Below are 23,649 nucleotides of genomic sequence, written 5' to 3' on the forward strand. Positions count from 1 at the left end.
GAAGGGAGAATAACCAGAAGTATGTCGAGTGAAAAGAGAGTAGAAGCCGATGCGGCCGAATTGTTGTCGTCTCTTTCCATAGGCGATGCTAAAGGAGTTGACAGTGAACCTAAAAAGGAAAAGGAAAAGGAAATTCCAAAGGGTCCAAAGGGAAGTACCGAAGAGGTAAGTTCCAAGGAAGAAGAAACAAAGGAAGAAACAAAGGAAGAAGCAAAAGCTGAAGTAAAGGAAGAAACAAAAGTAGAATCTGAAAAAGAAACAAAGAAAGATGATGTCAAAGCAGAAGTCAAACAACCAGAAACTAATTTGATTGACTCTACTTATGATGTTAAAGTTAAGCTTGCCGATATACAGGCAGATCCTAATTCACCATTATTCTCAGTAAAATCATTTGAAGAATTAGGATTATCTCCAGAATTATTAAAGGGATTATATGCTATGAAATTTAATAAACCGTCTAAAATTCAAGAAAAGGCATTACCTTTATTACTTTCAAATCCAGCTAGAAATATGATTGGACAATCTCAATCTGGTACAGGGAAAACAGGAGCATTTTCTTTAACAATGTTATCAAGAGTTGATGAAAATAAACCAGTTACTCAATGTGTATGTTTAGCTCCAACAAGAGAATTAGCAAGACAAACTTTAGAAGTTGTATCTACTATGGGAAAATTTACTAAAGTAACTACTCAATTAATTGTACCAAATTCATTAGAAAGAGGTCAAAATTCAAATGCTCACATAATAGTTGGAACTCCAGGTATTGTACTTGATTTGGCTAGAAGAAAATTATTACAACTTAATTCAGTTAAAACTTTTGTATTAGATGAAGCTGATAATATGTTAGATGCTCAAGGATTAGGTGATCAATGTCTTAGAGTTAAAAGACTTTTACCAAAGGAAGCTCAATTGGTATTATTTTCAGCTACATTCCCTGATAAAGTTAGACAATATGCTGAAAAATTCGTTCCAAATGCCAATTCTTTAGAATTAAAACAAGAAGAATTAAATGTTGAAGGTATAAAACAGTTATATATGGATTGTGATTCTGAGAATCATAAATTCGAAGTTTTATGTGAATTATATGGTTTATTAACTATTGGTTCTTCAATTATTTTTGTGGAAAGAAAAGATACTGCTAATATATTATATGCTAAAATGAAAAAGGAAGGTCATACATGTTCTATTTTACATGGAGGATTAGAGACAAGTGAAAGAGATAAATTAATTGATGATTTTAGAGAAGGTAGATCTAAAGTATTAATTACAACCAATGTTTTAGCTAGAGGTATTGATATTGCATCTGTTTCAATGGTAGTTAATTATGATTTACCAGTAGATAAAGATGGACATCCTGATCCATCAACTTACTTGCATAGAATTGGTAGAACTGGTAGATTTGGTAGAGTTGGTGTATCTATCTCATTTGTTCATGATAAAAGATCTTATGAGATTTTAATGAAGATTAGAGAATACTTTGGTAATATTGAAATGACAAGAGTTCCAACTGATGATTGGGATGAAGTTGAAAAGATTGTTAAAGCAGTAATTAAAGGTTAAATAGAGTCTCTAGAATTCTTACAAAAATGTAAAATATACAGTTAATATATATATATATAAATATATACGATGATTTAAGTTTAGCTATTTACAAATATAAGTCCCCAATAATAGATTGAGTTCTTTGAGGAGCTCTTTGAGCAACAACGTCCCAATCGATACATTCCCAAACATTATCCAAATAGTTTTGTTTACCAAATACTCCATAATCTAATAAGTAGGTTCTTGGTGATGCATCAATGGCTAAGAGAGGTACCAATTTCTTATCATTAAATAAAACATTTAATTCAGCTTCTTCGATAGTTCCTAAGGTTAATTCATCAATTGATTCTTCAACTGTTTCTTGTTTCACTATAGATTGTTCTGATTTACTTGGGGATTCTTGTTGTTGTTGTTGTTGTTGTTGTTGTTGTTCTTTTTCTTGAATTTCCAATTGTTTAGCCTTTAAAGAAGCCTCTCTGACTTTCTTTTGTTGCTTTAAACGATTGACTTGACCTGATCTTACAGAATCATCAACATAACCAGTATTATAGGTGTTAACGACTCTTAAGTTAACAAATTGTGGACCTCTACCTGATTTTGTTCCACCATTATTTATAGCAGTTTGACTAATATTACTTTCAGCCACTAACCATGTAACACCATCACCTTTAATTCCTTTAGCAGAATTAAGTAATAAAGTTCTGAATTCTCTTAAAGATCCAAAGGAATCATTAATCCATTTCTTTAATTCATCACGAGGTTCATTATTAAATTCAGTTAATGGACTAGCTAATAATGAATTTGAATCAGCTTTTGTAATTTTATGAGCAGAATTTTCACTTGGTCTTATATTTTCCATAAAGAATTGTAAATTATATAATAAAGTTGAATAACAATAAACTCCATAAAATTCAGGTTTATGTATGGTTGAACTTATTAAATCTGGTAAATTATTTGGAAGTGAATGTTCACCATCTGTAACAAACGTTTGCTCTATACTTTGATTTAACCCATCCACTAATTGTTCACCTCGATTGAACCATACTTCATTGATGGCTTTATTAGAGAATAATCCTTTAAAATCACTCTTCTTAGATTGAATAGCTTCTAAAGCAGGTAATCTTGATAATCTATATGTTAAATATCTTTGACTTAATTTAGATAATCCTCCCACTTTGCTATTCAAACTCACTCCCACTTTTCTACTATTAGATATTCTCAACATGGTCGTGTTGGTGCTAGCGTTAGTACTAGTAACTGTTTAAATTAGCAGTAGTGTAACGAATAGGTGCCGTAGTTTATTAGCCAATTTGAAAAATTTTGGATGAAAAAAAATTTTGGTGCAAGAGTCACGAGCAGAGTCACGCGGATGAAAAGTAGTAGAAAGCATGAACAATGGTGTGTGTCTACTGTTACTGGCTTACAATTCCATTATCAAATAGTAATATGTTTATATAATTGATAGAAGTATCCAGTGTAAAGATCTGAATGACTATAGTATAGAAATAATACAATTTATACAAAATAAAATCGAAAAGAAAGACTCAAAACAATAAACAACAAAAGCACTAAATGAAGCATAATAGTAATAAAAAAAAGACTAATTATAATAATAATAATAGTAATAATAATAAAATAGATAGAGATAAAAAGTAAGATAATAATAATAATGATGTAAGGAAACAAGAAATGAATACTGATTGACTGCTCTGTATCACTTTTCAATTTGCTATGGCACTAATACTGTTTTTCTGATTTTGTTGTTTATGATAACAAGTCAATAACCGTAAGACATCAAAAGCAAAACAACAACTATAAAGTATTACTACTATAATATATATTGTTGTCATTGAGTTTGATGAATAATAAATGAACCCCCGTGTAAATACATGTACATGTAGAATGCTAAAAAAAGATACCCGAAATAACAAACAAGTAATAAAAAGAAACACATTAACGTCTAACTTTTAAACTTTTAACTCTTCTAATCAAGGAAGAAGCTCCATTACCACTTCCTGATGTTGACGAAGGTTTTAATTCGTCTGTACTTAAGCTCTTGGTGTTAGTATTCTGATTAAATGATCCCTTTCTAGTAATATCTGTAGAATCATTCGAATTTCTTCGAGAACTATTTTCACTTGTAGCACTATTTTTTCTTAATCTTTGTACAATTGATTTCTTTCTACCAATACCATTAACGCTAGCATAATATTCTTGAGTTTCAGCTGCTCTTGAAGCTGGAGCTCCATCCAAGAAAGTAGTTGATCCAAGACCTTGAGAAATTTCTCCATGAATTGGTTCTGCTTTAATATTAGCATTAAAATCAACCACTGATGGATTTGTATAAATAGTTGAACCAGAATTAATTTTAAAACTAGGTATAGCCATATCTGTATTATTATTAATAGGATTAATATTGATATTACTATTGCTATTATGACTACCGTTACGAGCAACATTACTATTACCAGGTGATATATATTCTGTACCAGCAGGACCTCTTCTTCCAACAATTTCATTTTGATCTTCTTCGTAAGTTCCAAAAGCTAAATTCATTTGTTCATTCTTATCAATATTACCAGCTAATCCTTTAATAGAATTATTTGGTCCATCAATAGGGAATGCAGCCACTGGAGCAACTTTTGAATTTTTATTTCGATGAGGTGTACAAGCATCAAATGGTCCATCATGATGGAAACCTCCTCCAAAGAATGCCGTTACATCCAATTTATCAATAGTATCCAAATTCTTTGCTTTAACAGGTTCTGCTGGTTTCTTTTTAGATGGTGATCTATTTCTTGAAGATCTATGTCCACTATGATGTCTTGAACCAGAAGATGGTTTACTTCTTTCTGAACTATGATGTCTATGACTTCTTGAACCAGAAGAGCTTGCATTTGAAGATGATGAAGATGATTTTTCTCGAGGATAATCTTTTGTAGCAGCTTCAGGACCAGCTACTTCTTCATAAGATGGTAAACTATCAGGTTTTGGAGGACGACTAGGAGGTTTTTGAGTAGGATGATGAGATTGAGATTGAGACTTTGATTGAGATTTTGATTGAGAATTAGGCTGAGTAGGATGACGTCTTACTGTATTTTCACGATTATTAGAAGATGGTTCATCTTCACTATAAGCTCCAGCAAATGGATTATTAGATTTCCTATAAACACGAAATGGGTTAGTTTCCACAGACATGATTTTGAAACTAAAACTAAAACTACTTCAAAGTGAATCTTTGGTAAATTAACAAATTAACAAATTAACAAATTAACAAATTAACAAATTAACAAATAACTGATTAATACAACAAATTTTTACTTAACACACTATACTTAACCAATTCCGACAGACACTTTGCTCACACCCCGAAAAAGAACAATGCAAAAAGGTCTGGATCTCTGCTAACAATATAAATATATTATCTATCTTTTTTTTTTGCGTGGCCTGGTTCGGTATAAGTAGTTTATCGTGAGATAAAATAGGAGGGGCACAGTAGGCTTAGAAAGGCTTGAGGACTGGACTGGGTCAGGTGCTAAGCAACAAAAAAAAATCTATTATATTATATAGTATTTATACTACTACCATTAGCAATATAAATTATGGTTATAGTTGTAGTAGCAATAGTGAGAATTATATTACTGTTGTTGTTGCACTATTATGATGAAGACCAAAAGCGGAGTAAGGAGGGGGCAGTGATCATGCAAATTATCGTGTAAAACAAAAAACAGGTAACATGACCTGTGCTCACGTGCATGCATGCTAATTTAGAATCTGAAGTTAATTAAGTTAATTAAGTAAATTACAGTGTTTAATTAAATGGAGTTATCAGTAATTAGTAATTATTAATTTCAATAATTCATTAAACCCAGATTCACTATAAAGAAGTAGTTAGTAAATGTAAATAAAATTTATACGTACTTTCCGTAGTTAATACTACTATCACTACCAGTTCTCACTGGCTTAGGAGGAATGGGTTTTCTATAATTGTAGTTATCACCCCTATGATTGACAGAAAGACCATAATTGTCATCGTCATCATCATCTTCATCGGATAAGTCAAGTAATTGCTTATTCTTTAGAACCCAATCATCAAAGTTAGGAGGAGTATTATGTCTATGGGCTTTAGAATGAGATCCAGAGCCATTGGAATGATTGGAATTGGAAGTATATTGTTGACGAATAGTAGTTGAAACTTTCGTTGGCAGTTCCAATGATTGTCTGAATGGATTATTGGAAGATACTCTTTTAAAGGAATCAGTAGAACTATATGAATGATTTGGTTGTTGGTACATGATTGAAATTTATATAGAATTAAATATTATAGACGGTATGGAAGGACTGATATATAAGTTGGAATTGACGTTTGAAAAGTAATTAACGCGTTGAAGATATTCGTCAAATGGGTATGGGAATTGATTGAATACTGGGAATTCAAATTTGAGCTTGAGCTAACAAATGAGGGAATATGACCTAGTCTCTAAAATGATTGAAGAAACAACAAATACTGATAGAACAAGAAGTTGTCTTACCAGTTAAAAAGGATTCAATATTTGGTAGATATACAAAGACTGTATGAGTGTCAAAGATTAGTATTATAAAAGTTAGATATAACTAATCAATAGGGGGCAGGGAGTCAGAAAAAAAATTTCAACGACACCACCACTAGTTTACCAGCAAGAGAATTTACAAGCGAAAGTGACAACGAATGGGATAAGTGACGAAAATGACTGACGGGAACACTCGACAAGATCGTAGTTGTGAATATTATAAATTATATAGTGAATAGGTAAGAAAAGAAAGTGTTGACTTATTTTTTGGCTATGTGTACAAAAGATTGACGAGAATTAAAATTCTTTTTTTTAGGGGGAGATTTGCGGGAGAAGTCTCAGTAAATTAGTGTCTCAAGAGTTTGTAACTATCACAGTTACATACAAGTATTGTAGCTAATTTATTTAAGTTATATATAATTAGTATACTAACCATCTACAGATTGATTATAATATGATATCTAGTATATCTACTGGCTATAACATAAGCATCTAATAATGTACAATAGATTGTAAAATGTCTCAAGTCTTATGTCTCACCAGACAGACAGACACCATACTAATATCTTCAGTTAAATGACTTACATAGAGGTACGCATCTGACAGTTTAGTTTATTTTCTAACTCACCTCAAACACATCTGCAACGCTATCTGGTATAATAATTGATTGTCTTCTGTTTCATGTAAAGAATGTGGTAGTTTCATATCTCTGCCACCACTAAACAATAGCCGTACAGTATACAACATCTACAATCTACAACGATTATCCGCCTTCTCGCCCCCACTTCCAGTATTGCTCATTAATCGTCACTGACTGGAACTTATGTCCACTTAATATCGTTAACCACAAAACGCGTCAGATTCGCCTTTACCCTAATTATGATTTTGTGGTCTGTTGATTGTCTTTCCGCATTAGGCAATATTACTCTACAACCGACTAAATATTTAGACACTGACAATTTATTAATTACTGTAATGTTAGCAGTAGACATGACAGCGGTAAACTAGAGACAGTAAGCAACAGTAATATATGATTGTAACCGATACTGTGGCATTGTTTAGCATTCATTGGTCATTATTATTTAGATTATTTAGCCTATTTTATTATGTATCTGCTCGTTTATTTTATTGACGGTTATTGTGACACTTAGACATAAATGTCCAATCGTCTATATGCCAAATATTTTATAGCCAAGCCTACTTTGCATTTTGCAGCAACGTTACGCAACATTTTGTATATCAAGTAATCTATGGAAAGTAAAGAAAGAAATATAGATATGAATTAATTAATTAGTTAAAGAAATGAAATAAAATGAAATAAAATGAAATAAAATATCAGACAAAAATTAAAAAGAACTCCAAGTCCAATCAGAAGGTACCTCTCCAACCATAGACGGTCTTCTATCATCAATAGCACTAGATCCATTACCACCAGTTCCAGCTGGTTTACCTGTTCTTAAAAATGTCCCTGCCACACCCGGTGTTTGAACCGACAATTTTCTCTTATTCTTGTTTTTTAAATCATTGCCAGTCGTCTTCTTTCGTAATTGTTCCTCTTGCTTCATTTTATCAACATACGGATTCTCAACATAAATAAATGGACTATGTTTTAAAAATCGCGCAGTCACTTTATTATTAGAATCTTCATTGCTATTAACATCATTAAGGAATGCCTGATAAATAAGACTACACTTTAGACAAACTTTAAAAAGCTTATAATAGTTAGGATCAGTCACTGGACGAACCTTATCTTGAGCTGTGGATGATGAATTAGATGAAAGTTGCTGAATGTTCTTAACAATGGGAATAACAAATCTAGCATTAGAATCCAAGAGGATAGGTTGATCATGTTGTGGACTTACACTTCCCAATTTATCATTTTGGACTAAGCAATCATCACAATATATCAATCCACAGAATCGACAATGATGTTTGCTTCTTCTGGTTGAGAATGAAGCTGGAACTTTAGAAGCTGCAAATGATAATTGTGCATCTTCAGTCAGAGTGTTATTAGTCAGATTTAAATAATGATAGAATAAAGCCAAGAGAGAATTATCAAAGCTTTTAAAACATTGCATACAACGAGATGTGAAGTTATTACTCTTCCAATGTATATGCGTAGGTTCAATAGCAAAATTGGTGGTAACAAGACTGGTTGTAAATGAATGCTTTCTTGAAGTCAAAGTATCATGCTGACCTTCGTCTTCACTTTCATCTTGCTCTGCAAAGGTATCATCATCATGATCAATAACCCCTTGATTTGGAGAAGAAATGGTATATATCGAAGTTGCAAATGTATGATTAGTTTGAATAGGAGTGAGAAGTTCAGGATTTAAAGGAGTAGTATTATTGGGACGAAGCACTGCCGGAGTACTAAGTGGTTTTTTGAGTTGATAGACTTGGTTAATAGTTGCGGTTGTTGAAGGTTGGTGTGAAGAAGTCGATGATGCTGTAGTAGTTGATGTCATGTTGGAGATAGCTGAACTACTTGATGATGTACTCGAAGTAGTCGTATTATTCTCCGTTGGATTAGTATTCGTATTGGTATTGGTATTGGTATTGGTATTGGTATTGGTATTGGTATTGGTATTGGTATTGGTATTGGTATTAGTATTACCAGCATCAGAAGTTACTGTCTTAGTGGTAGTAGTATTAGAATTAGTATCATTTGTGGGATGGATAGCAAATGAAAGTTGATTCCTAATTCTATTATTCTTAGGTATATAATCAACAAACTTCTTCTTATCATCATCCATCAAGTTATTGATTTGTTGATTCAACTGAACAAATTCTATATTACGTTGATATATATAATTATTCAACGTATATTCTCTCAACAATTGTTCATCTTCCACTTCTACCTGAGATTCTAGTGGAGATTGTTTTGTTTGTTCAGTACCTTCTTTTGTAGACTGGGAATCCAGGACTTGCCTATCAGGTGATATATTAAAGGCTGATGCAGGGTCAGAATTATTTTTATTATTATTTGGAAGGGAATATCTTCGAAGAGGTTGATTAAGATCAAATGCAGCAGGTAGGTATTTCTTAGTTGCAGTATTAGAATTATCTTGAGCTTCCTGAGCTTTGGCAATCACTGGTTTTACCTTTTCAGCTGTATCAACAGCAACTTCTCCCTCTTGATCATCATCATCATTACTCTTCTTCTTCTTATAAGTGTAGTAGTTCATATTATTCATTCTTGGAAATCGAATCTGTTCATCATAATCAACATCTTTAAACATTACTGCAGGAGATGAATCACTTTCTTTAGATGTAGAATTTTTATTATTGGTTGTTGTTGTTGTTGTCGTCATTGAGGCAGTAGTCATTATTGAAGTAGTTGAAGATGATGATATTGTTCTACAAAGTGATGAATATCTATTTTTAACCACGGAATATTGATCTATAGGCTTCTTTTTAAAAGAGAATGGAGGTAATTCATCCTTTCCACTATTGCTAGAATTATTAGATACGATACTAGATGATTTTTGAATGGATACATTATTACCACCATTATTCCTATTATTATTATTATTAATATTATTAATATTATTGTCGGATGATAGTTTATGATTAGGAGATATTGAAGTTGTATTATGAACCGAGGTAGAAGGAGATTTGTTGGTCGTACTATCTCCCAATAGTAGATCCGTCGAGTGATTGACGGCACTTCTAGTTGTCATTTTTATTACTTGAATATATTAGCTTTTTGCTCTAGTCTATTCAGTGACAATAGAATAATATGGAATAATTATTTTGTAAAGGGTTATGAAGTAAGGGTCGTTGAAACAATGTGATGATGATGATGATGATGTGCGGACCCTAAAACTGATTGAGATCGTCGTACAAGTTTTTTGATATAGATGGATAGATAATTCCTGTGAGTTAAGGGCGAAAGTGTCTAAACATATATTTGTAGCAAGTTGAAGGTTAAGATGTCTTCCAGAGCTGAATCAAAATTTGGCGAGAAAAGAAATTAATGGCTATTCTAACTAATAATCCGATTCTTCTATTTCCTTGCACTTTCTTTCCTTTGTGCTTTGAACTTGATAAAGAGGAAGTAACTATACAGCTTCTGTTCCTTACAGATGCTTTTGTTTTTCTAGTTGCTACTTTTCTTCTGGCTTAGTTTATTACTTGCCATTCATCAATACCCTTAAATTTTAATTAGTATATAGCTTATCAAAAAAAAAAAAAAGAATTGATTGTTTTTAGGTTTGTGTCACTACCGGATTAGGATATCCATGTAAAATTTGACATCAATATGTCGAATTTCTTTTTCGTAAATTAAGGGTATGTCAGCTAAGATCAAGAGTCCATAGTACTTTGTTAAGAAATCAGAGCTAAAGAGTATTACAGTAGTACACCAATGATATTAATCCATAACTCCTTATAGTTTAGAGAGATTGAACTTAAGTCCCTACTTAGACTTTCCTTCTCTAGGGGTAATAATGCTCGTAATACTTCCGAGACAATGCAGGTAGAAAATAATCAAAATTAATTAGCCAAAAATTTCGCCTGTGTGCATATGCAGGATAATGGGGACGTTTTGTGACCATTTAATTTTGGTAATACTCAAGTTTAATTGGCTGATGAGCCATTACAGATAAGTTAGTAAAGTAATTAAACTAATTGTTTAACTAATAGTTTAACTAGTTTTTATAATTTAAGTTGCTGTTAGCAACTTGGTTGTAATTACATTTTTATGGTTCGTCACATAACTTTATTTTGTATGATAATAATCAGCTCACTAAAACTAACACAAGATCTAACTGTATTCACATGACAAAGCAATGGAAAGAAAAATGTAAAAAGCAAAAAGTAAAAAGTTGAATGGAATTCGACACTGGTACACGACCTGCGTGCCCAATAGGGAAGGAGTTAGAGACACGAGTAATTACTACTATATAGATAGTAGTAGTACCTACTAAAGTATAAATATGGTGTAAAACTAAATTGAGCTGATTTGTTTAACTGCAGTATATAATATACAAGGCTGCTACTCTCCGTGGGGGACCCCTATTAAAATTTAAGAGCACAGGACTTGAGCCTAATTTTCAATTGTGTCATTTTTAAATTTGTTGTTGTCTATTTGCTTTCGTCTCCTATCTACCCCTATACTTTTGAAAATAATAAACGATTTGAATTATTTTGTTAAACGATAATAGATGCAAAATTTGTAGCTGGTACTTGACGTTATTGGCTTTAGTTCTACAATTTTAAAGTATTTTTTTTTTGTTATTATTAGTATTAATAATTAACTAATCAGAGTTTTATGGAGATACAACTGTAAAGTAATTACAGGTAGATATAAAAAGTATATAAAAAACGAACAAACAAACAATGAATTATAACAGTAAATTAGAAGTATAGCGACAAGAGATGCAAAGTAATAGTTACCATAATAGTATAGTTGTAGTAACATTACTAATGCATTGTAGTGGTGATAAGTAAGTAGTAGTAGTAGTAGTAGTAGTAGTAGTAGTAGTAAATGAGTAACCACATAACAACTTAATCTTAATCACTTAATCCTTTAAGACAATATACAAAGCGTATAAAATAGCAGGGAACCAAATGAAAAGACATAATACTAAATCAATCCATAATGGAGTTGTAGCACCAACTTTCATAAAGACAGCTAATGGAGGTAAGAAAAGGGCTAAAATAATAGCAATGATTTTTTCTGAATCCATGATTAATTTCCGAAATGAATATGTAATAAGTCAATTGTAAGTGAATGAACAAGTTAACTGAAAGTTTTGATCGATTGATTACTTAAAAATCCAAACAATTGAGCAATTTAGCAATTCTGAATAAATCTACTTACTTCAAACGGATACATTCGAGTTCCTTTTATTTGTTTTGGATGACTTTTATTAGGGGCTGCTGTGTGCAGGAGACACCACCTATAATATTATGGTTGTTATATACCGAACTATCCACCCCCCCCCCCCCCCCCCCCCCCCCCCCCCCCCCCCCCAGATTTTAGTCATTCATGACTCTACTTAAGGATTTGGCGGAGTGACAGGTGTAGCCATAGCCATAGCCACTCTTGGAACATTTAATGTAAGCATCGTAGATGAGCATGATCTGAGAGTAGTTACTTTGGTGGAAGCGGCGGATTCGATACTATGTCTATGTCTTTGATTATTTCGAACGTGACCCACTATTTGATCATAACTTTGATACTCTGTAGCATGAGTCGTAATGTATAAGGCATGAATTATTCCGGGGATATATAATAAACAAGTGAGTAATAAGTTTAATGCCAACACACTGGTGAGTCCAACACTGAGATACACTGATAAGGGAGGAAATACTATACTAATAAGTATGAGGATTAATGACATAAGGCTTACTATAATAAAAGATAAATTTAAGCTAAATTAAACTAAAGTCTACAGCGTACTTTTACTTGTATATATACTGCAAAATTGTGCCATTACCACACATGGACAATTATAATTATAATTAAGGATTAATATGTCATAGTTAATTAATTGCTTTTTTATATGGCTTAGAAGGGTAACTTTTTTTGATTCTTTACTATATAATAATGCTAGCTAAGCTAGTTAGAAATGATATGAAATGATATGAAATGATATGAAATGATATCTAGGGTAGGCAGCGGTAGTGTAGGGCCAGGGCCAAACTAATCTATACACATCCGAGCAAAGATATTCTCTAATTGATTAAAGAACCATCGACTCTGAAAGCTTACAAGTCCCACCGTTTTAGCTCGAAGTCGCAAGTTTCTATCGTCAGTAATTAAGATACAGTACCGAAATAATCGAGCATGTTTAGAATTTAATATGACTGAATTTGCAGCACGATTAGATTGATTTTGTTCCTCTTTATTGGCTCGATAAATTGATAATCTTTGATTTATACCCTTAGCCAGTTTTTTACCAATCTCATCATTTTCATTAACTGAATTTAAGATGGTTTCATCAACACTGGATCTCCAATTCGAATTATTTTCAAATTCCGTTGTTTCATTAATATCAGACGCAACGGTTCCATCATATCTTAATGGTAAGATTTCTTTGGATAAATATAATTCACGAATTATAATAACTGATCTTGTAGCTGCATCCGCAATTGTTGCTTCTGCAGATTTTCGAAGGGCTCGTAATTCTTGAAATACAATTAAAGGAATCAGAATCTTAAAGATTCCATTCCGAACACATTTAAATACTCTACCACAATGTTTTAACCAAATATTTGTATCTAAAGTAATGTAAGTAATATTAGTATCCATGTATTCTCCAAGATTTCCATCAATAAATTCGGAATTTATATTTATATTTGGATTTCCATAATATTCGGCATTTGCTACAACCAGTTCTTGTTGGTGGTGTTGTTGTTGTTGGTCAGACATATCTTCTTCAAATTCAGAATATGCTTCTTCTTCTTCATCTTCTTCATCCTCATTATCAAATCTTCCAAACCATAAAGTATCCTTTTGAGCAATACTAAATCCATCATTAGCACTATATAAATTATCAAGTGAAATAGCTTGAAGAAAATTATTTTGAACAAATCTTCCATCACTCAAAAGAAATTCTTCCATATAAGAATAAGGATCTCCTGGTCTTGAATTATTTGATAAAACTACCGATGAATCAGTTGTACTATGAATATTTTCATCATATTTAAATTCATTGGGAGTTCTAACAAGTCCAAAATCATACAGATCTGCCAATACTCTAGCTAATAAGATAATTCTAATAATTCTTTCATCATTTTCACTTTCCATAGTTTTCCGAGATTTTTGATCTGATTCAGTTGGCATAGTTACAACTGGATAAGTTCCACAAGCTGGCATATCAAATAAATTACTATTTTTAACTCCGGCTGATTCTACATCAGTATAATCACATTTTAATTCAATACAATCAAACCATAATGTACCCCAACATTTCCAAACTTCAGGAAGGGTTTCATTATTATTAAAATAATGAATATAATCTGGATAATTATTAATATAATGACTACATAATTCACTTAATCTTGCACTATTCTTAATAATAGAAAGTAAGGAATTTAAATAGTTAATAAAGGATTCCCAGGGGAATAATTTTTTAAATAACCATTCAAACATTGGCTTAGAAGTCGGGAATTTTTGCGATGCTTCACCAACGGAAATCAAAAAATATAACCAAACAATAACATGACCAGTTGAAGCTTGTTTTGGACCAATTAAGTAATGATTTAAGATTCGAACCGATAATTCCAACACGGATTTATTAATAAATTGTAAACAATAAAACCAATCATTTTCACTTAAATCTAATGCAGTAATGGATTGACCTTCAACTCCATTTATGGCTTCTTCAACTTGTTGTTGAGTTTGAGAAACTCTCGACTTCCGTTTTCGATCTTTCTTATCTTTTCTTTCTTTAAGAGCTTCTGGTAACATAAAGATCTTGGAAAATGGATTCTTGGCATCTCCTAATCCTACTAAATGATTAATATTAGCAATGGCAAATGAAGAACCTTTATTAAACCAGAAGTTCATCTTTTCTATGGCGTTTGTTGCGCTGGGCAGGTGCTGTTGTTGCTGTTGCTGCTGTTGCTGCTGTTGTTGTTGTTGCTGTTGCTGTTGCTGCTGCTGCTGTTGTTGCTGCTGCTGCTGTTGTTGTAAATAATAAGGATGGTTAGGATCACTAATCAATGTAACACCCGTAGCAGTATACAATTCTCTCGTAAAGAAATTATACCCATTAGAATCGGAACCAAAAGTAAGACCATACCGAGTTACAAGATCTATTCCATATTGAAGTTGAGTATCATGAATACTTTCAACCGAATTCGAAACCGATGTACCATCATTTCTATTACTAGAATAAATACTTAATAAAACTTTATGAATCTTTATAAAATCAATAATTGGTAATTCTAATAATGATAATATATTTCTTTGAGTACAAATATTCTCAACCACTAATTTTAAATAATGTTGAGTTGGAACAAAGGGATCTCGACAAATTACTGATTTACCAATATTAACTAAAGCATCTAAATTATCTTGTTGAACAGTACACATATGATAATAAATTTTCCCATGACCATATAAAGTTTTCATAGCAATAGAATACCAGTATTCTGCACTAATTTTCCAATCAATAAATTTAGAAGGATATAAAGCAATTGCCATTCTTGATAAATCTCCTAATTTTTCCAGCCACCAACCTTCCATTTCTAATGCTGGATCAGTTAAATTTGATATAATATTAAAACAATAAGATATAAAGCATGAACAAATTTCATGATCTTGAAATATACTTATAATATTCTTTAAAACTTCAAGAAATCCCACAATTCCATAAACCCACATTCTCCGAGGAATTTTATATAATTCGACAATATTTTTACCGGTTTTAAATTGTGTTTGATTGGATGAAGGTTTTAATGCCGTGACAAGAAAATCATAATAATTATCTAATAAAGTTATATTATGATGATAAACTGTCCATAAATCATTCAGTAATTCTGAAGTTTTAACTGTATTGGATGTAATTGAATTATTGGAATTTACTGAGGATGATAATTGTTGATTAATTAATGGGGAATTCCCATACATATTCATATTCATATTCATATTCATATTCATATTGGGTGTATTAGATACATTACTAGTGATTTGATTAATTTTAACGGTGATTTCAATGCAATTCTTTTGAACAATCTCTTCAAAATTAACAATATTCTTATAAGTTTCCTTTAATTTTGTAGCCAATTGTTGTTCTTCATCAGACATGGCTCGATGTTGATTTGCTGATGATGATGATGATGACGATTGTTGTTGTTGCAGTTGCTGCTGCAGTTGCAGTTGCAGTTGCTGATCCAGTTGAATATCAGATGATTTAACGGGATTTATATTCGATTCTCCTGTAATTGATGATACATCATTATGACCTATATCATGTTGATCCATGACGGGGTTTGAATCAGACAGATCTGAATGATTTTGATTAGATAAATTAGTTAAGGGATTTGTATTAGGACTTGAAGGAACATCATAAGCCGAAGGAGTTGGAGTCTTCATAGCACCACCCGTAGTAGTAAGATTCCTCCTTATATTACTTCTTGCCATAGGATTATTAGTATTCATTGGTTGATATCTTGTAGTGGGCGATGAGCCATATTGAAACTCTTGAGCCGGACCGGCCGTTGGCATTCTTTTATTTGAATTACCAATCATATAAGTCGATAAACTACTTTGTCTTTTTTGAGGTTGAGAACCAGATATTTGTTCAATTTGTTGGGATTGCGGTTGCGGTGATTGCTGTGGTGGTATGGATGTGTGATGGTGGAGGAGTTTATTATTGACCACTAGATCTGGATGAGGATTGGCGTTATTGGAGTTCATGATGTAGAAAAAACTCCCGAGAAAAGGGGCCAACGACAACTGGGATTAATGAAGATTCCAGTCGCTGGCTATATACACGTAGTAGAGATCTACTAAGGTCTAAAATAGTAGTAGTTAAGCTTATCACCCAGTGTTGGCTAAGGTGTTTTCCATCAAAGGGTGGGCGAGGACACGACTTTTCCCTGATGACAAAGACGGCTCGAGCTGATGGGGGAGAGGGAGAGAGAGAGAGAGAGAGAGGAGAGAGAGACTAACTACTACAAAAGTTGTAGGGAGTTACTTAAGGTAGTTCGTAGAATAGTGAGTAGTTCATAGTGACTGCTAAATAGTTTAATTAGTAGTGACTTTGTAGCGACAGTTACTGCGTAACCGGATATATTTACAGTGTAGTCAGTAGAGTAGTGAGTGGTTACTATGGTGCGTGCATCTCGCTTACAACCGAATACAAAATAATAATCCTCTGGTCAACGGTACGGTACTACATTGAGTGGTGGAAGTTATGACTGACTGAGTGACTAACTGTTGTAGTGAACAACTGAATGTATAGTTTCTCTACTATAGTGTATTGTACTATACTATAGTGTATTGTACTATACTATAGTGTAGTGATGTGAGTACTGTCTGTATTGTAGTTGTGTGAGTACCTGTCAGTGCTATGAGTATCTTCTCTGTCTGTCTGTCTTCTTCTTCACTCTCATAATATGATATAACGTAAGATTTTATATTAAAATGAACATACTAAGCTAAATACAATTCTTTCATCAATAATATTCACAATGTAAAACCCATATATCATCTATTGGAATTTAACGAAATAATTATTCTTTTTCATTTTCATTATCATTAAATGAACAGGAATGGAATTAATAAAAGAATATACCATGAAATATGCTGAATGTAAGGTTGAATAGTTTACTTTAACTTCTTCTTTGGTCTTAATTGATTAGTGTGTCCACACTTTCTCTTACGACAGTTAGTGGCTCTTGGTGGTAATCTGGCGTAACATTTACGACAGATAGACTTTTCACAGTTATATTTGGAAGCTAAAGCCTTTAATGATGGTTCAATCATCTTTAATGGTTATTATCTGACTGAAGTATCAAGAAAGTTGTTACTAGTAAAAGTAGTATGAAAGCATTTAATTTTTCTTTGTAGAGGTGGATGGAAAATTTTCGAGTGGGTGCCCTGCATAGAGGGAAGAGTCGGTGACCTGAGCCGCATGGGCCTATTCCAGCCAGAATTCAAAAATGAAAATGAAAATGATTTGAGAGGGTCATGTGCATTCTCTCGCAGATTAGGGCTCCTACCCTGGCACGCGGATTCGCCCAAAATACGACATCAATATCATGTCGTTCCATGTCGCAATGTTTAGCCTAAACTTAACCAGCGCTTAATTAGCAGCCCAAATAGGACTAGTATAATAATAATTAACAACTTTAAAGCCATTGAGAGTCATTGACAGTTATGAGTGACCCAAGTGAAGACTCAGAGGTCGTGCAGGAAGTCATTGGAGACCATGATCAGGATGCAGGAGATGCAATGGATGTAGTAACTGAGTTAGATGAACCGTTGACCGTGGAGTCACAAGTGGAGTCACAAGTGGAGACAGAGGGTGAGTCAACTGAGCGAGTGGTTGAGTCAACTGAGCGAGTGGTTGAGTCAACTGAGCGAGTGGTTGAGTCAGTATCTGATACGGTACCTGAGTCTGATGTGGTAGAGGAAGGAATAGAGCCAGTGACTGCACTGGTTGAACTGGTGGTTGAACCAGTACCTGAGACAGTTGAGCCAGTGACTGAACCAGTAACTGAACCAGTAACTGAACCAGTAACTGAGACAGTAACTGAACTGGTAGTTCAACCTGTTGAGTCAGTTAGTCCAGCAGTACCTGAACCAGAAACAGTACCAGTACAGGAAGCAGTACCAGTACAGGAAACTGTACCAGAACCATCACCTATAGTTACACAACCAGCACCACAACCTTCTGCTGATTCAATCTCCATAATCCTGTCATTCCTCACCATTCCTGAACAATTCATCAGTTCTCTCGATAGTAATATCATAAATGCCATTCAAAAGAAAGCTACTGATTATAATGAACTCATTTCTACTCATTCATTCATAAAATTACAAGCAGAACTGAATCAAAATACATCTCATAAAGTTATAAATGAATTAAAGAATCGACTTCGAACTACTAGTGGTACAGTTAATCAATTAACTATTGAAAATGAATCATTAAGTGAAAATTTAACTAAGAATCAACAACAAATTAAACAATTGGAAGAATCTAATAAATTATTAATTGAAGAAAGTAATAAATTTCATCATCAAGAAACTCAAACTAATCAAGAACTTCAACAATTACAAGATTCCTCTACCCAAAGTAGTTATAAATATACTGAAACTATTAATCAATTATCTAATACCAATATTGAACAAAGTAAAAGGATTAATGAATTAACTAAAGAAATTAATAATCATCGAAATGATAATTTTAATTTAAAACTTAATATTTCCAAATTAAATAATGAAGTGGATTATTTAAAGAATCAAACTAAATGGTATGATGAAGAACTTAAATCAACTCAAACCAGATTTACTGAATTAATTAAAAAACATGAATCGGAATATGTATTAACTTCCAATCAAATTACCAATTTAAGTTCAAGAAATGATAGTTTAGAAAAACTTAATAAATCATTAAATGATCAATTAAATGAATTAACTGAAAGAAATGATCGAGAAGTTCAACTTGTATCAACTTCAAGTTCTAAATATGAATTTGAAAAGGCGAAATTCTTAAAGGAACTTGATAATAAAAATGATCTTATTGAATTATCAAAGATTCAAAATGATCAAAAGTCTCATCGTATAGATCAATTAGAAAGTTATATTGAAGATATTAAACAGAAATCTACAAATTCATTAAATTCTTTAAGAAATGAACTTTCTATAAAGCAAGAACGAGTAATTGAATTAGAAGAACGGATTAAACATACTGAAGAATTATTAGATAAAGAATTACATAAAGAAACTGAATTACCCAAATTAACTGATTCTTCTGCTCTTATAGCTTCATCTCAAGGGATTTCATTATCATCATTATATTCTGAATTTAGTCATTTAAAGAAACAATTATTATTAGAAAGATCTCAAAAGGAGAAATTGGCTAATCAACTTGAATCATTTGTTAATGAATTAGAATCTAAAAAACCCATAATAACAAATTATCGAGAACAAATTGAATTTTATGAATCATCTATAAAGGAAATGATTGGTAAAGTTGAAACCATTCGATCAGAAAAGGCCCAAGTTGAAAAGGATGCCAATCGATTAAAATCTCGAGCTATTGAATATGAAAATGAACTTGGATCAATTAAACGTTTAGCTCGAGATCTTGGCCGTCAATTATGTTATTATTTAATTCATTCAAGAATTAGAGATAATGATCAAGATCCTTTAAGTAGTGAAGAAAAGAAAGCCATTGAAAGTATATTACAAAAGAGTGGCCATTATGAATCATACGGAGAAACTGAATCCGATAAAATCATTTCGGATCGATTAGTAGATTTCGCCAGTATTATAGAATTACAACGAAAGAATTCGGAATTACTTACGGCTGTTCGTCAATTGAGTCAAAGTTTAGAAACTAAATCTCAACAATCTTCTAGTATTGAATCAGCAGCCATTGAAGAAGCTAAAGATGCTATCTTAACCCTTCAAAGTGAATTGGATAGTTTAACTATTAAATATGATGCTGTAGTTAAAGAAAGAGATATACTTAAATCAGGTAATCATGGAAGTATAATGACACGAAATGATAGTCGATACTTGACAGAAATTAATGAAGATTTAAAACAGAAACTAGTGGATAGTGAGGGAGTACTTAAACATATTCAAGATCAAAATAGTAAAATCATTAATGAATTAAATGATAAGATTCGTCACATAACTACCGAAAAGAATGAATTATCTTTACAATTAGCTAATGCCAATAATCTGGTACAATTAGCAGAAACAAGACTTGAAAATAGTCGGAAGACAATTGACAATTCTAGTCAAGAAATCAATCAATTACGTCAAGATGTATTATTCTGGAAGGAACAAACCAATAAACAAGAAAGTTTATTAATTCGAAAATCCAATGAACTTCGAGATGTTGAAGGGAATATCAATAAAATGTCCATTAATGTTAATAATCTTGAAGCCGAAAAGCAATTCAATTCGTCGGTAATTGGCTCATTAAAAGTAGAAATTGATCAACTTAAATCGGATAAAGTTAAATTAAATGAATTTGTATTAAATTTACAATCCTTATTAAAATCTCGTGATGAATCCGCTTCAGAATTGACGGAGAGATTAAATAAATCCATTGAAAATTATCAACAATTACAAGAAATTCTTAGTGATAAAGAAGAGAAATTATATATCTTATCTAATCAATCTGATTTAGCGTTAAAGGCTCAAAATGTTAAATTAGAGCAAGTTGGTGAAGTTAGTCAACAGTTATTAGAAACTAAACATAAATTAAATGAGAAGGAAGCTGTGATCGGCCATTTAAATGATCGAATTAAAGAATTAACTAATTCCTTAACTAGACGACAAACCGCACAAGCTCAAGCACAACTTGAAACTGAGAATGATAATAATGAAGATGATGATTCTACTAAACAAGGATTAAGAATTGAGATAATTCAATTAAAGGAAGATTTAAAGATTGCCGAAAGTCAAATAGATGATTTAACTAATTTGGCTAGAGCTAGTGAAGAAGCATTGGTTAATGCTACTAATAGTTATGAAGAGTATAAACAAGATACCCAAGCCAAATATAAATTGGTTGAACAAGAGAAGAATCAACTTAATCAAGAGATTAATCGAGTTAAAGCACAACTTGAACAAACCACAAGGGAATTAGATGTCAATAAACAATCACATATTAATGAAATTAATAGTTTGAAAACGTCACTCAATGAATTTGAAATTAAAGCCAATGCTTATGATACGATGGAACAAAGCTTTAATGCAAAATTGGCGAGTGTTAGTAAAGATTTACAACTTCAAACTCAAATTAGTACGGATGCTCAAGCCAAGTATCATGAAGAATTACAAAAGAATAATGGATTATCTCAGACTATTGTGGAGTTAAAGGATAGTGTAGAACAGTATAAGAATGAGATTCAAAGCTTACGAGATTCTGTGGCCCATATAACGGCGGAATTGAATTCTAAACAAGAAGCATTATCAGCCCATCAGATATCCATTGAAGAAGAATTGGAAGCTGGACGAGTTACGATTGAAGAATTAAAACAACAGAATGGTATACTATTAAATCAAATTGAATTAAGTAAGGGAACAGGAACAGGAACAGGAGTAGATGAAGCTGATTCAGGAACTAATGAACTTAAGGATGTAGTAAGTTTCTTAAGAAGAGAAAAGGAATCATTTGAAGCCAAAGTTTCTGTACTTGAAGATGAGAATCGGAAATTATCTCAACGACTTGTCCAAGTCTCAGAAGATTTATCAATTGCCAAGAGTATCTTAACCAAATCTCAAGCTAGTTCAATTGATTTAGCAATTAGTAGTAAAGAAAGTAATCAAATTACTGAACAATTGGAACAATTGAATGTATTCCGAGAAAGTAATATCACCTTAAGAAATGAATTATCTAGTAAAGATAATATCATTAAATCATTACAACAACAACTTGATTTGGTAGAAGAAGAATTAATTCCTACCAAGAGTAAATTTGAACAATTAACTACAGAATTAGATATTCAAAAGCAACAGGTTGCTTTAATTAAAGAAGAAAATGATCGATTAAGACTTAATGTAACAGCAGGAACTCCTGAATCAGAAGCTACTATTCAAACCTTAAGATCGAAATTGAATGATATTACCAAACAAGCCAATTCCAAAATCACTTCCTTGAATGAAAGAATTGGTGAAAGTAATTCAACCATTGCCAATTTAAATCAAGAGATTGCTAAACTTAGTGCCAGTAAAGTTGAAGAGGTTAAGAATGTTGAAGAGAAATTATTAAAACAATTGTCGGAAGCGCAATCTGAGTCTCAGAAATTAAGTGCTGAATTAGCTCAATTAAAGGCTCAACCACAATCTCAACTGGAAGAAGAAATTGATAGTAAAGTCAGTCAGTTGAATGCCGAATTCGAGAAACAGAAGGCTGAACTTGAAACTAATTTACAAGCTCAGTTTGATAAGAAACTTGAGGAAGAAATAAGTAAAGTTAAGGCCAATACCAATACCGATACCAATGGAAATAGTAATGTAGAAAGTACCAAGAAAGAATTAGAAGCAGCTGTACAAGAAAAGATTAAGGAATTGGAAGAATCCATTAGTAAAAGAAAGGAGGAATTGGAAAAGGAGTATGAAGCTAAAGTTCAGAATGGAGATAGTAATGCCTTGGCATTAACGAAAATTAATGAGCAACATGAACAGGAGATTAAGAAGTTGAAGGAGGAATTCAATAATCAAATTGAAGATGAAAAGACCAAGACTAAAGTTCAAGTTGAAAAGCTCTTTGAAGTTAAGATAAAGATGCTTAATAAGAAGCTTGAACGATTAGAAAAAGGGTCACCTGCTCCTGCTCCATCAGGAACTGGAACTCCTACTCCAGTTCCAGTTCCTGGATTTAATCAATCATTTCCAGTAGGGGTTAATCCATTTGCTTTACCATTTAATATGGCTCCTGGACCTTTTAGTTTCCCTGGATCTGTACCTGCCAAACCAAACTTTCAGTCTAAGCCAGTTCTGCCAGTTCAACAAACTATTCAACAGCCTGTTAAACAAACAACTCAACCAGTTCAAGCAGTCCAATCACCACAATCTGCGCAATCAACTCCAGCACAGTCAGCACAATCAGCACAACCAACACAACCAACTCAAGCTCTACCAAAGGGTACTTCACCTGCTCCATCACCAGTACCAGAAACTAAATCATCAAAACCTTTAGGGTACCCTTTCACTGAGTCGACTCTTACTGTGCATCATCCAACAGCCACGGTAGAAACTAAGAAACAGGCCAAGAATGAAAAGAAGAGAAGCCAAAATAATCATCCTGGAGCTAACAAAAAGCAAAAGGAATAAGTAATTGTGTATTAATAAACCAAATATAAACCAAATATATTTATATCTACTAACCTAAAACTAAAACTTAGACTAAAA

General features: G+C 32.4%; 8 protein-coding genes across 8 annotated transcripts; 2 read left to right on the forward strand and 6 right to left on the reverse strand. All coding sequences in view use genetic code 12, as the record gives it.

The window, feature by feature from the left end:
- The first annotated feature begins 4 nt into the window (after positions 1-4).
- On the forward strand, positions 5-1,625 carry DBP5 (ATP-dependent RNA helicase). The gene has a single exon (XM_064881767.1). The coding sequence runs from the start codon at positions 22-24 to the stop codon at positions 1,558-1,560; it is 1,539 nt and encodes a 512-aa protein (XP_064738747.1). The 5' UTR covers positions 5-21; the 3' UTR covers positions 1,561-1,625.
- On the reverse strand, positions 1,626-3,176 carry RJT21DRAFT_126659 (mitochondrial 37S ribosomal protein mS43). The gene has a single exon (XM_064882871.1). The coding sequence runs from the start codon at positions 2,765-2,767 to the stop codon at positions 1,649-1,651; it is 1,119 nt and encodes a 372-aa protein (XP_064738748.1). The 5' UTR covers positions 2,768-3,176; the 3' UTR covers positions 1,626-1,648.
- A 319-nt stretch (positions 3,177-3,495) lies between these two features.
- Positions 3,496-5,837, reverse strand: RJT21DRAFT_1435 (uncharacterized protein; the record flags this gene model as incomplete). Its single annotated transcript, XM_064883427.1, has 2 exons — positions 3,496-4,705; positions 5,464-5,837. The coding sequence occupies 2 exons, from the start codon at positions 5,835-5,837 to the stop codon at positions 3,496-3,498; spliced, it is 1,584 nt and encodes a 527-aa protein (XP_064738749.1).
- Positions 5,838-7,190: 1,353 nt separating this feature from the next.
- Positions 7,191-10,232, reverse strand: RJT21DRAFT_139940 (uncharacterized protein). Its single transcript, XM_064883356.1, has one exon. The coding sequence runs from the start codon at positions 9,773-9,775 to the stop codon at positions 7,439-7,441; it is 2,337 nt and encodes a 778-aa protein (XP_064738750.1). The 5' UTR covers positions 9,776-10,232; the 3' UTR covers positions 7,191-7,438.
- An 826-nt stretch (positions 10,233-11,058) lies between these two features.
- RJT21DRAFT_120560 (uncharacterized protein) lies at positions 11,059-11,582 on the reverse strand (the record flags this gene model as incomplete). The annotated part of the gene is made up of 1 exon (XM_064881768.1): positions 11,059-11,582. A coding segment is annotated over exon 1 (164 nt), but the record flags the coding sequence as incomplete, so codon positions are not given.
- A 35-nt stretch (positions 11,583-11,617) lies between these two features.
- On the reverse strand, positions 11,618-16,467 carry RJT21DRAFT_1437 (uncharacterized protein; the record flags this gene model as incomplete). Its single annotated transcript, XM_064883431.1, has 2 exons — positions 11,618-11,775; positions 12,801-16,467. The coding sequence occupies 2 exons, from the start codon at positions 16,465-16,467 to the stop codon at positions 11,618-11,620; spliced, it is 3,825 nt and encodes a 1,274-aa protein (XP_064738752.1).
- A 705-nt stretch (positions 16,468-17,172) lies between these two features.
- On the reverse strand, positions 17,173-17,651 carry RPL40B (Rpl40bp; the record flags this gene model as incomplete). Its single annotated transcript, XM_064881769.1, has 1 exon — positions 17,173-17,651. A coding segment is annotated over exon 1 (154 nt), but the record flags the coding sequence as incomplete, so codon positions are not given.
- A 280-nt stretch (positions 17,652-17,931) lies between these two features.
- MLP1 (Mlp1p) lies at positions 17,932-23,571 on the forward strand (the record flags this gene model as incomplete). The annotated part of the gene is made up of 2 exons (XM_064883435.1): positions 17,932-18,042; positions 18,148-23,571. 2 exons carry the CDS (start codon positions 17,932-17,934, stop codon positions 23,569-23,571), a joined length of 5,535 nt encoding a protein of 1,844 aa, XP_064738754.1.
- Between the last annotated feature and the right edge of the window lie 78 nt (positions 23,572-23,649).

The sequence above is a fragment of the Scheffersomyces amazonensis genome (genome assembly GCF_036850825.1).
Source record: "Scheffersomyces amazonensis strain UFMG-HMD-26.3 chromosome Unknown RJT21scaffold_3, whole genome shotgun sequence".
NCBI lineage: Eukaryota > Fungi > Ascomycota > Pichiomycetes > Serinales > Debaryomycetaceae > Scheffersomyces > Scheffersomyces amazonensis.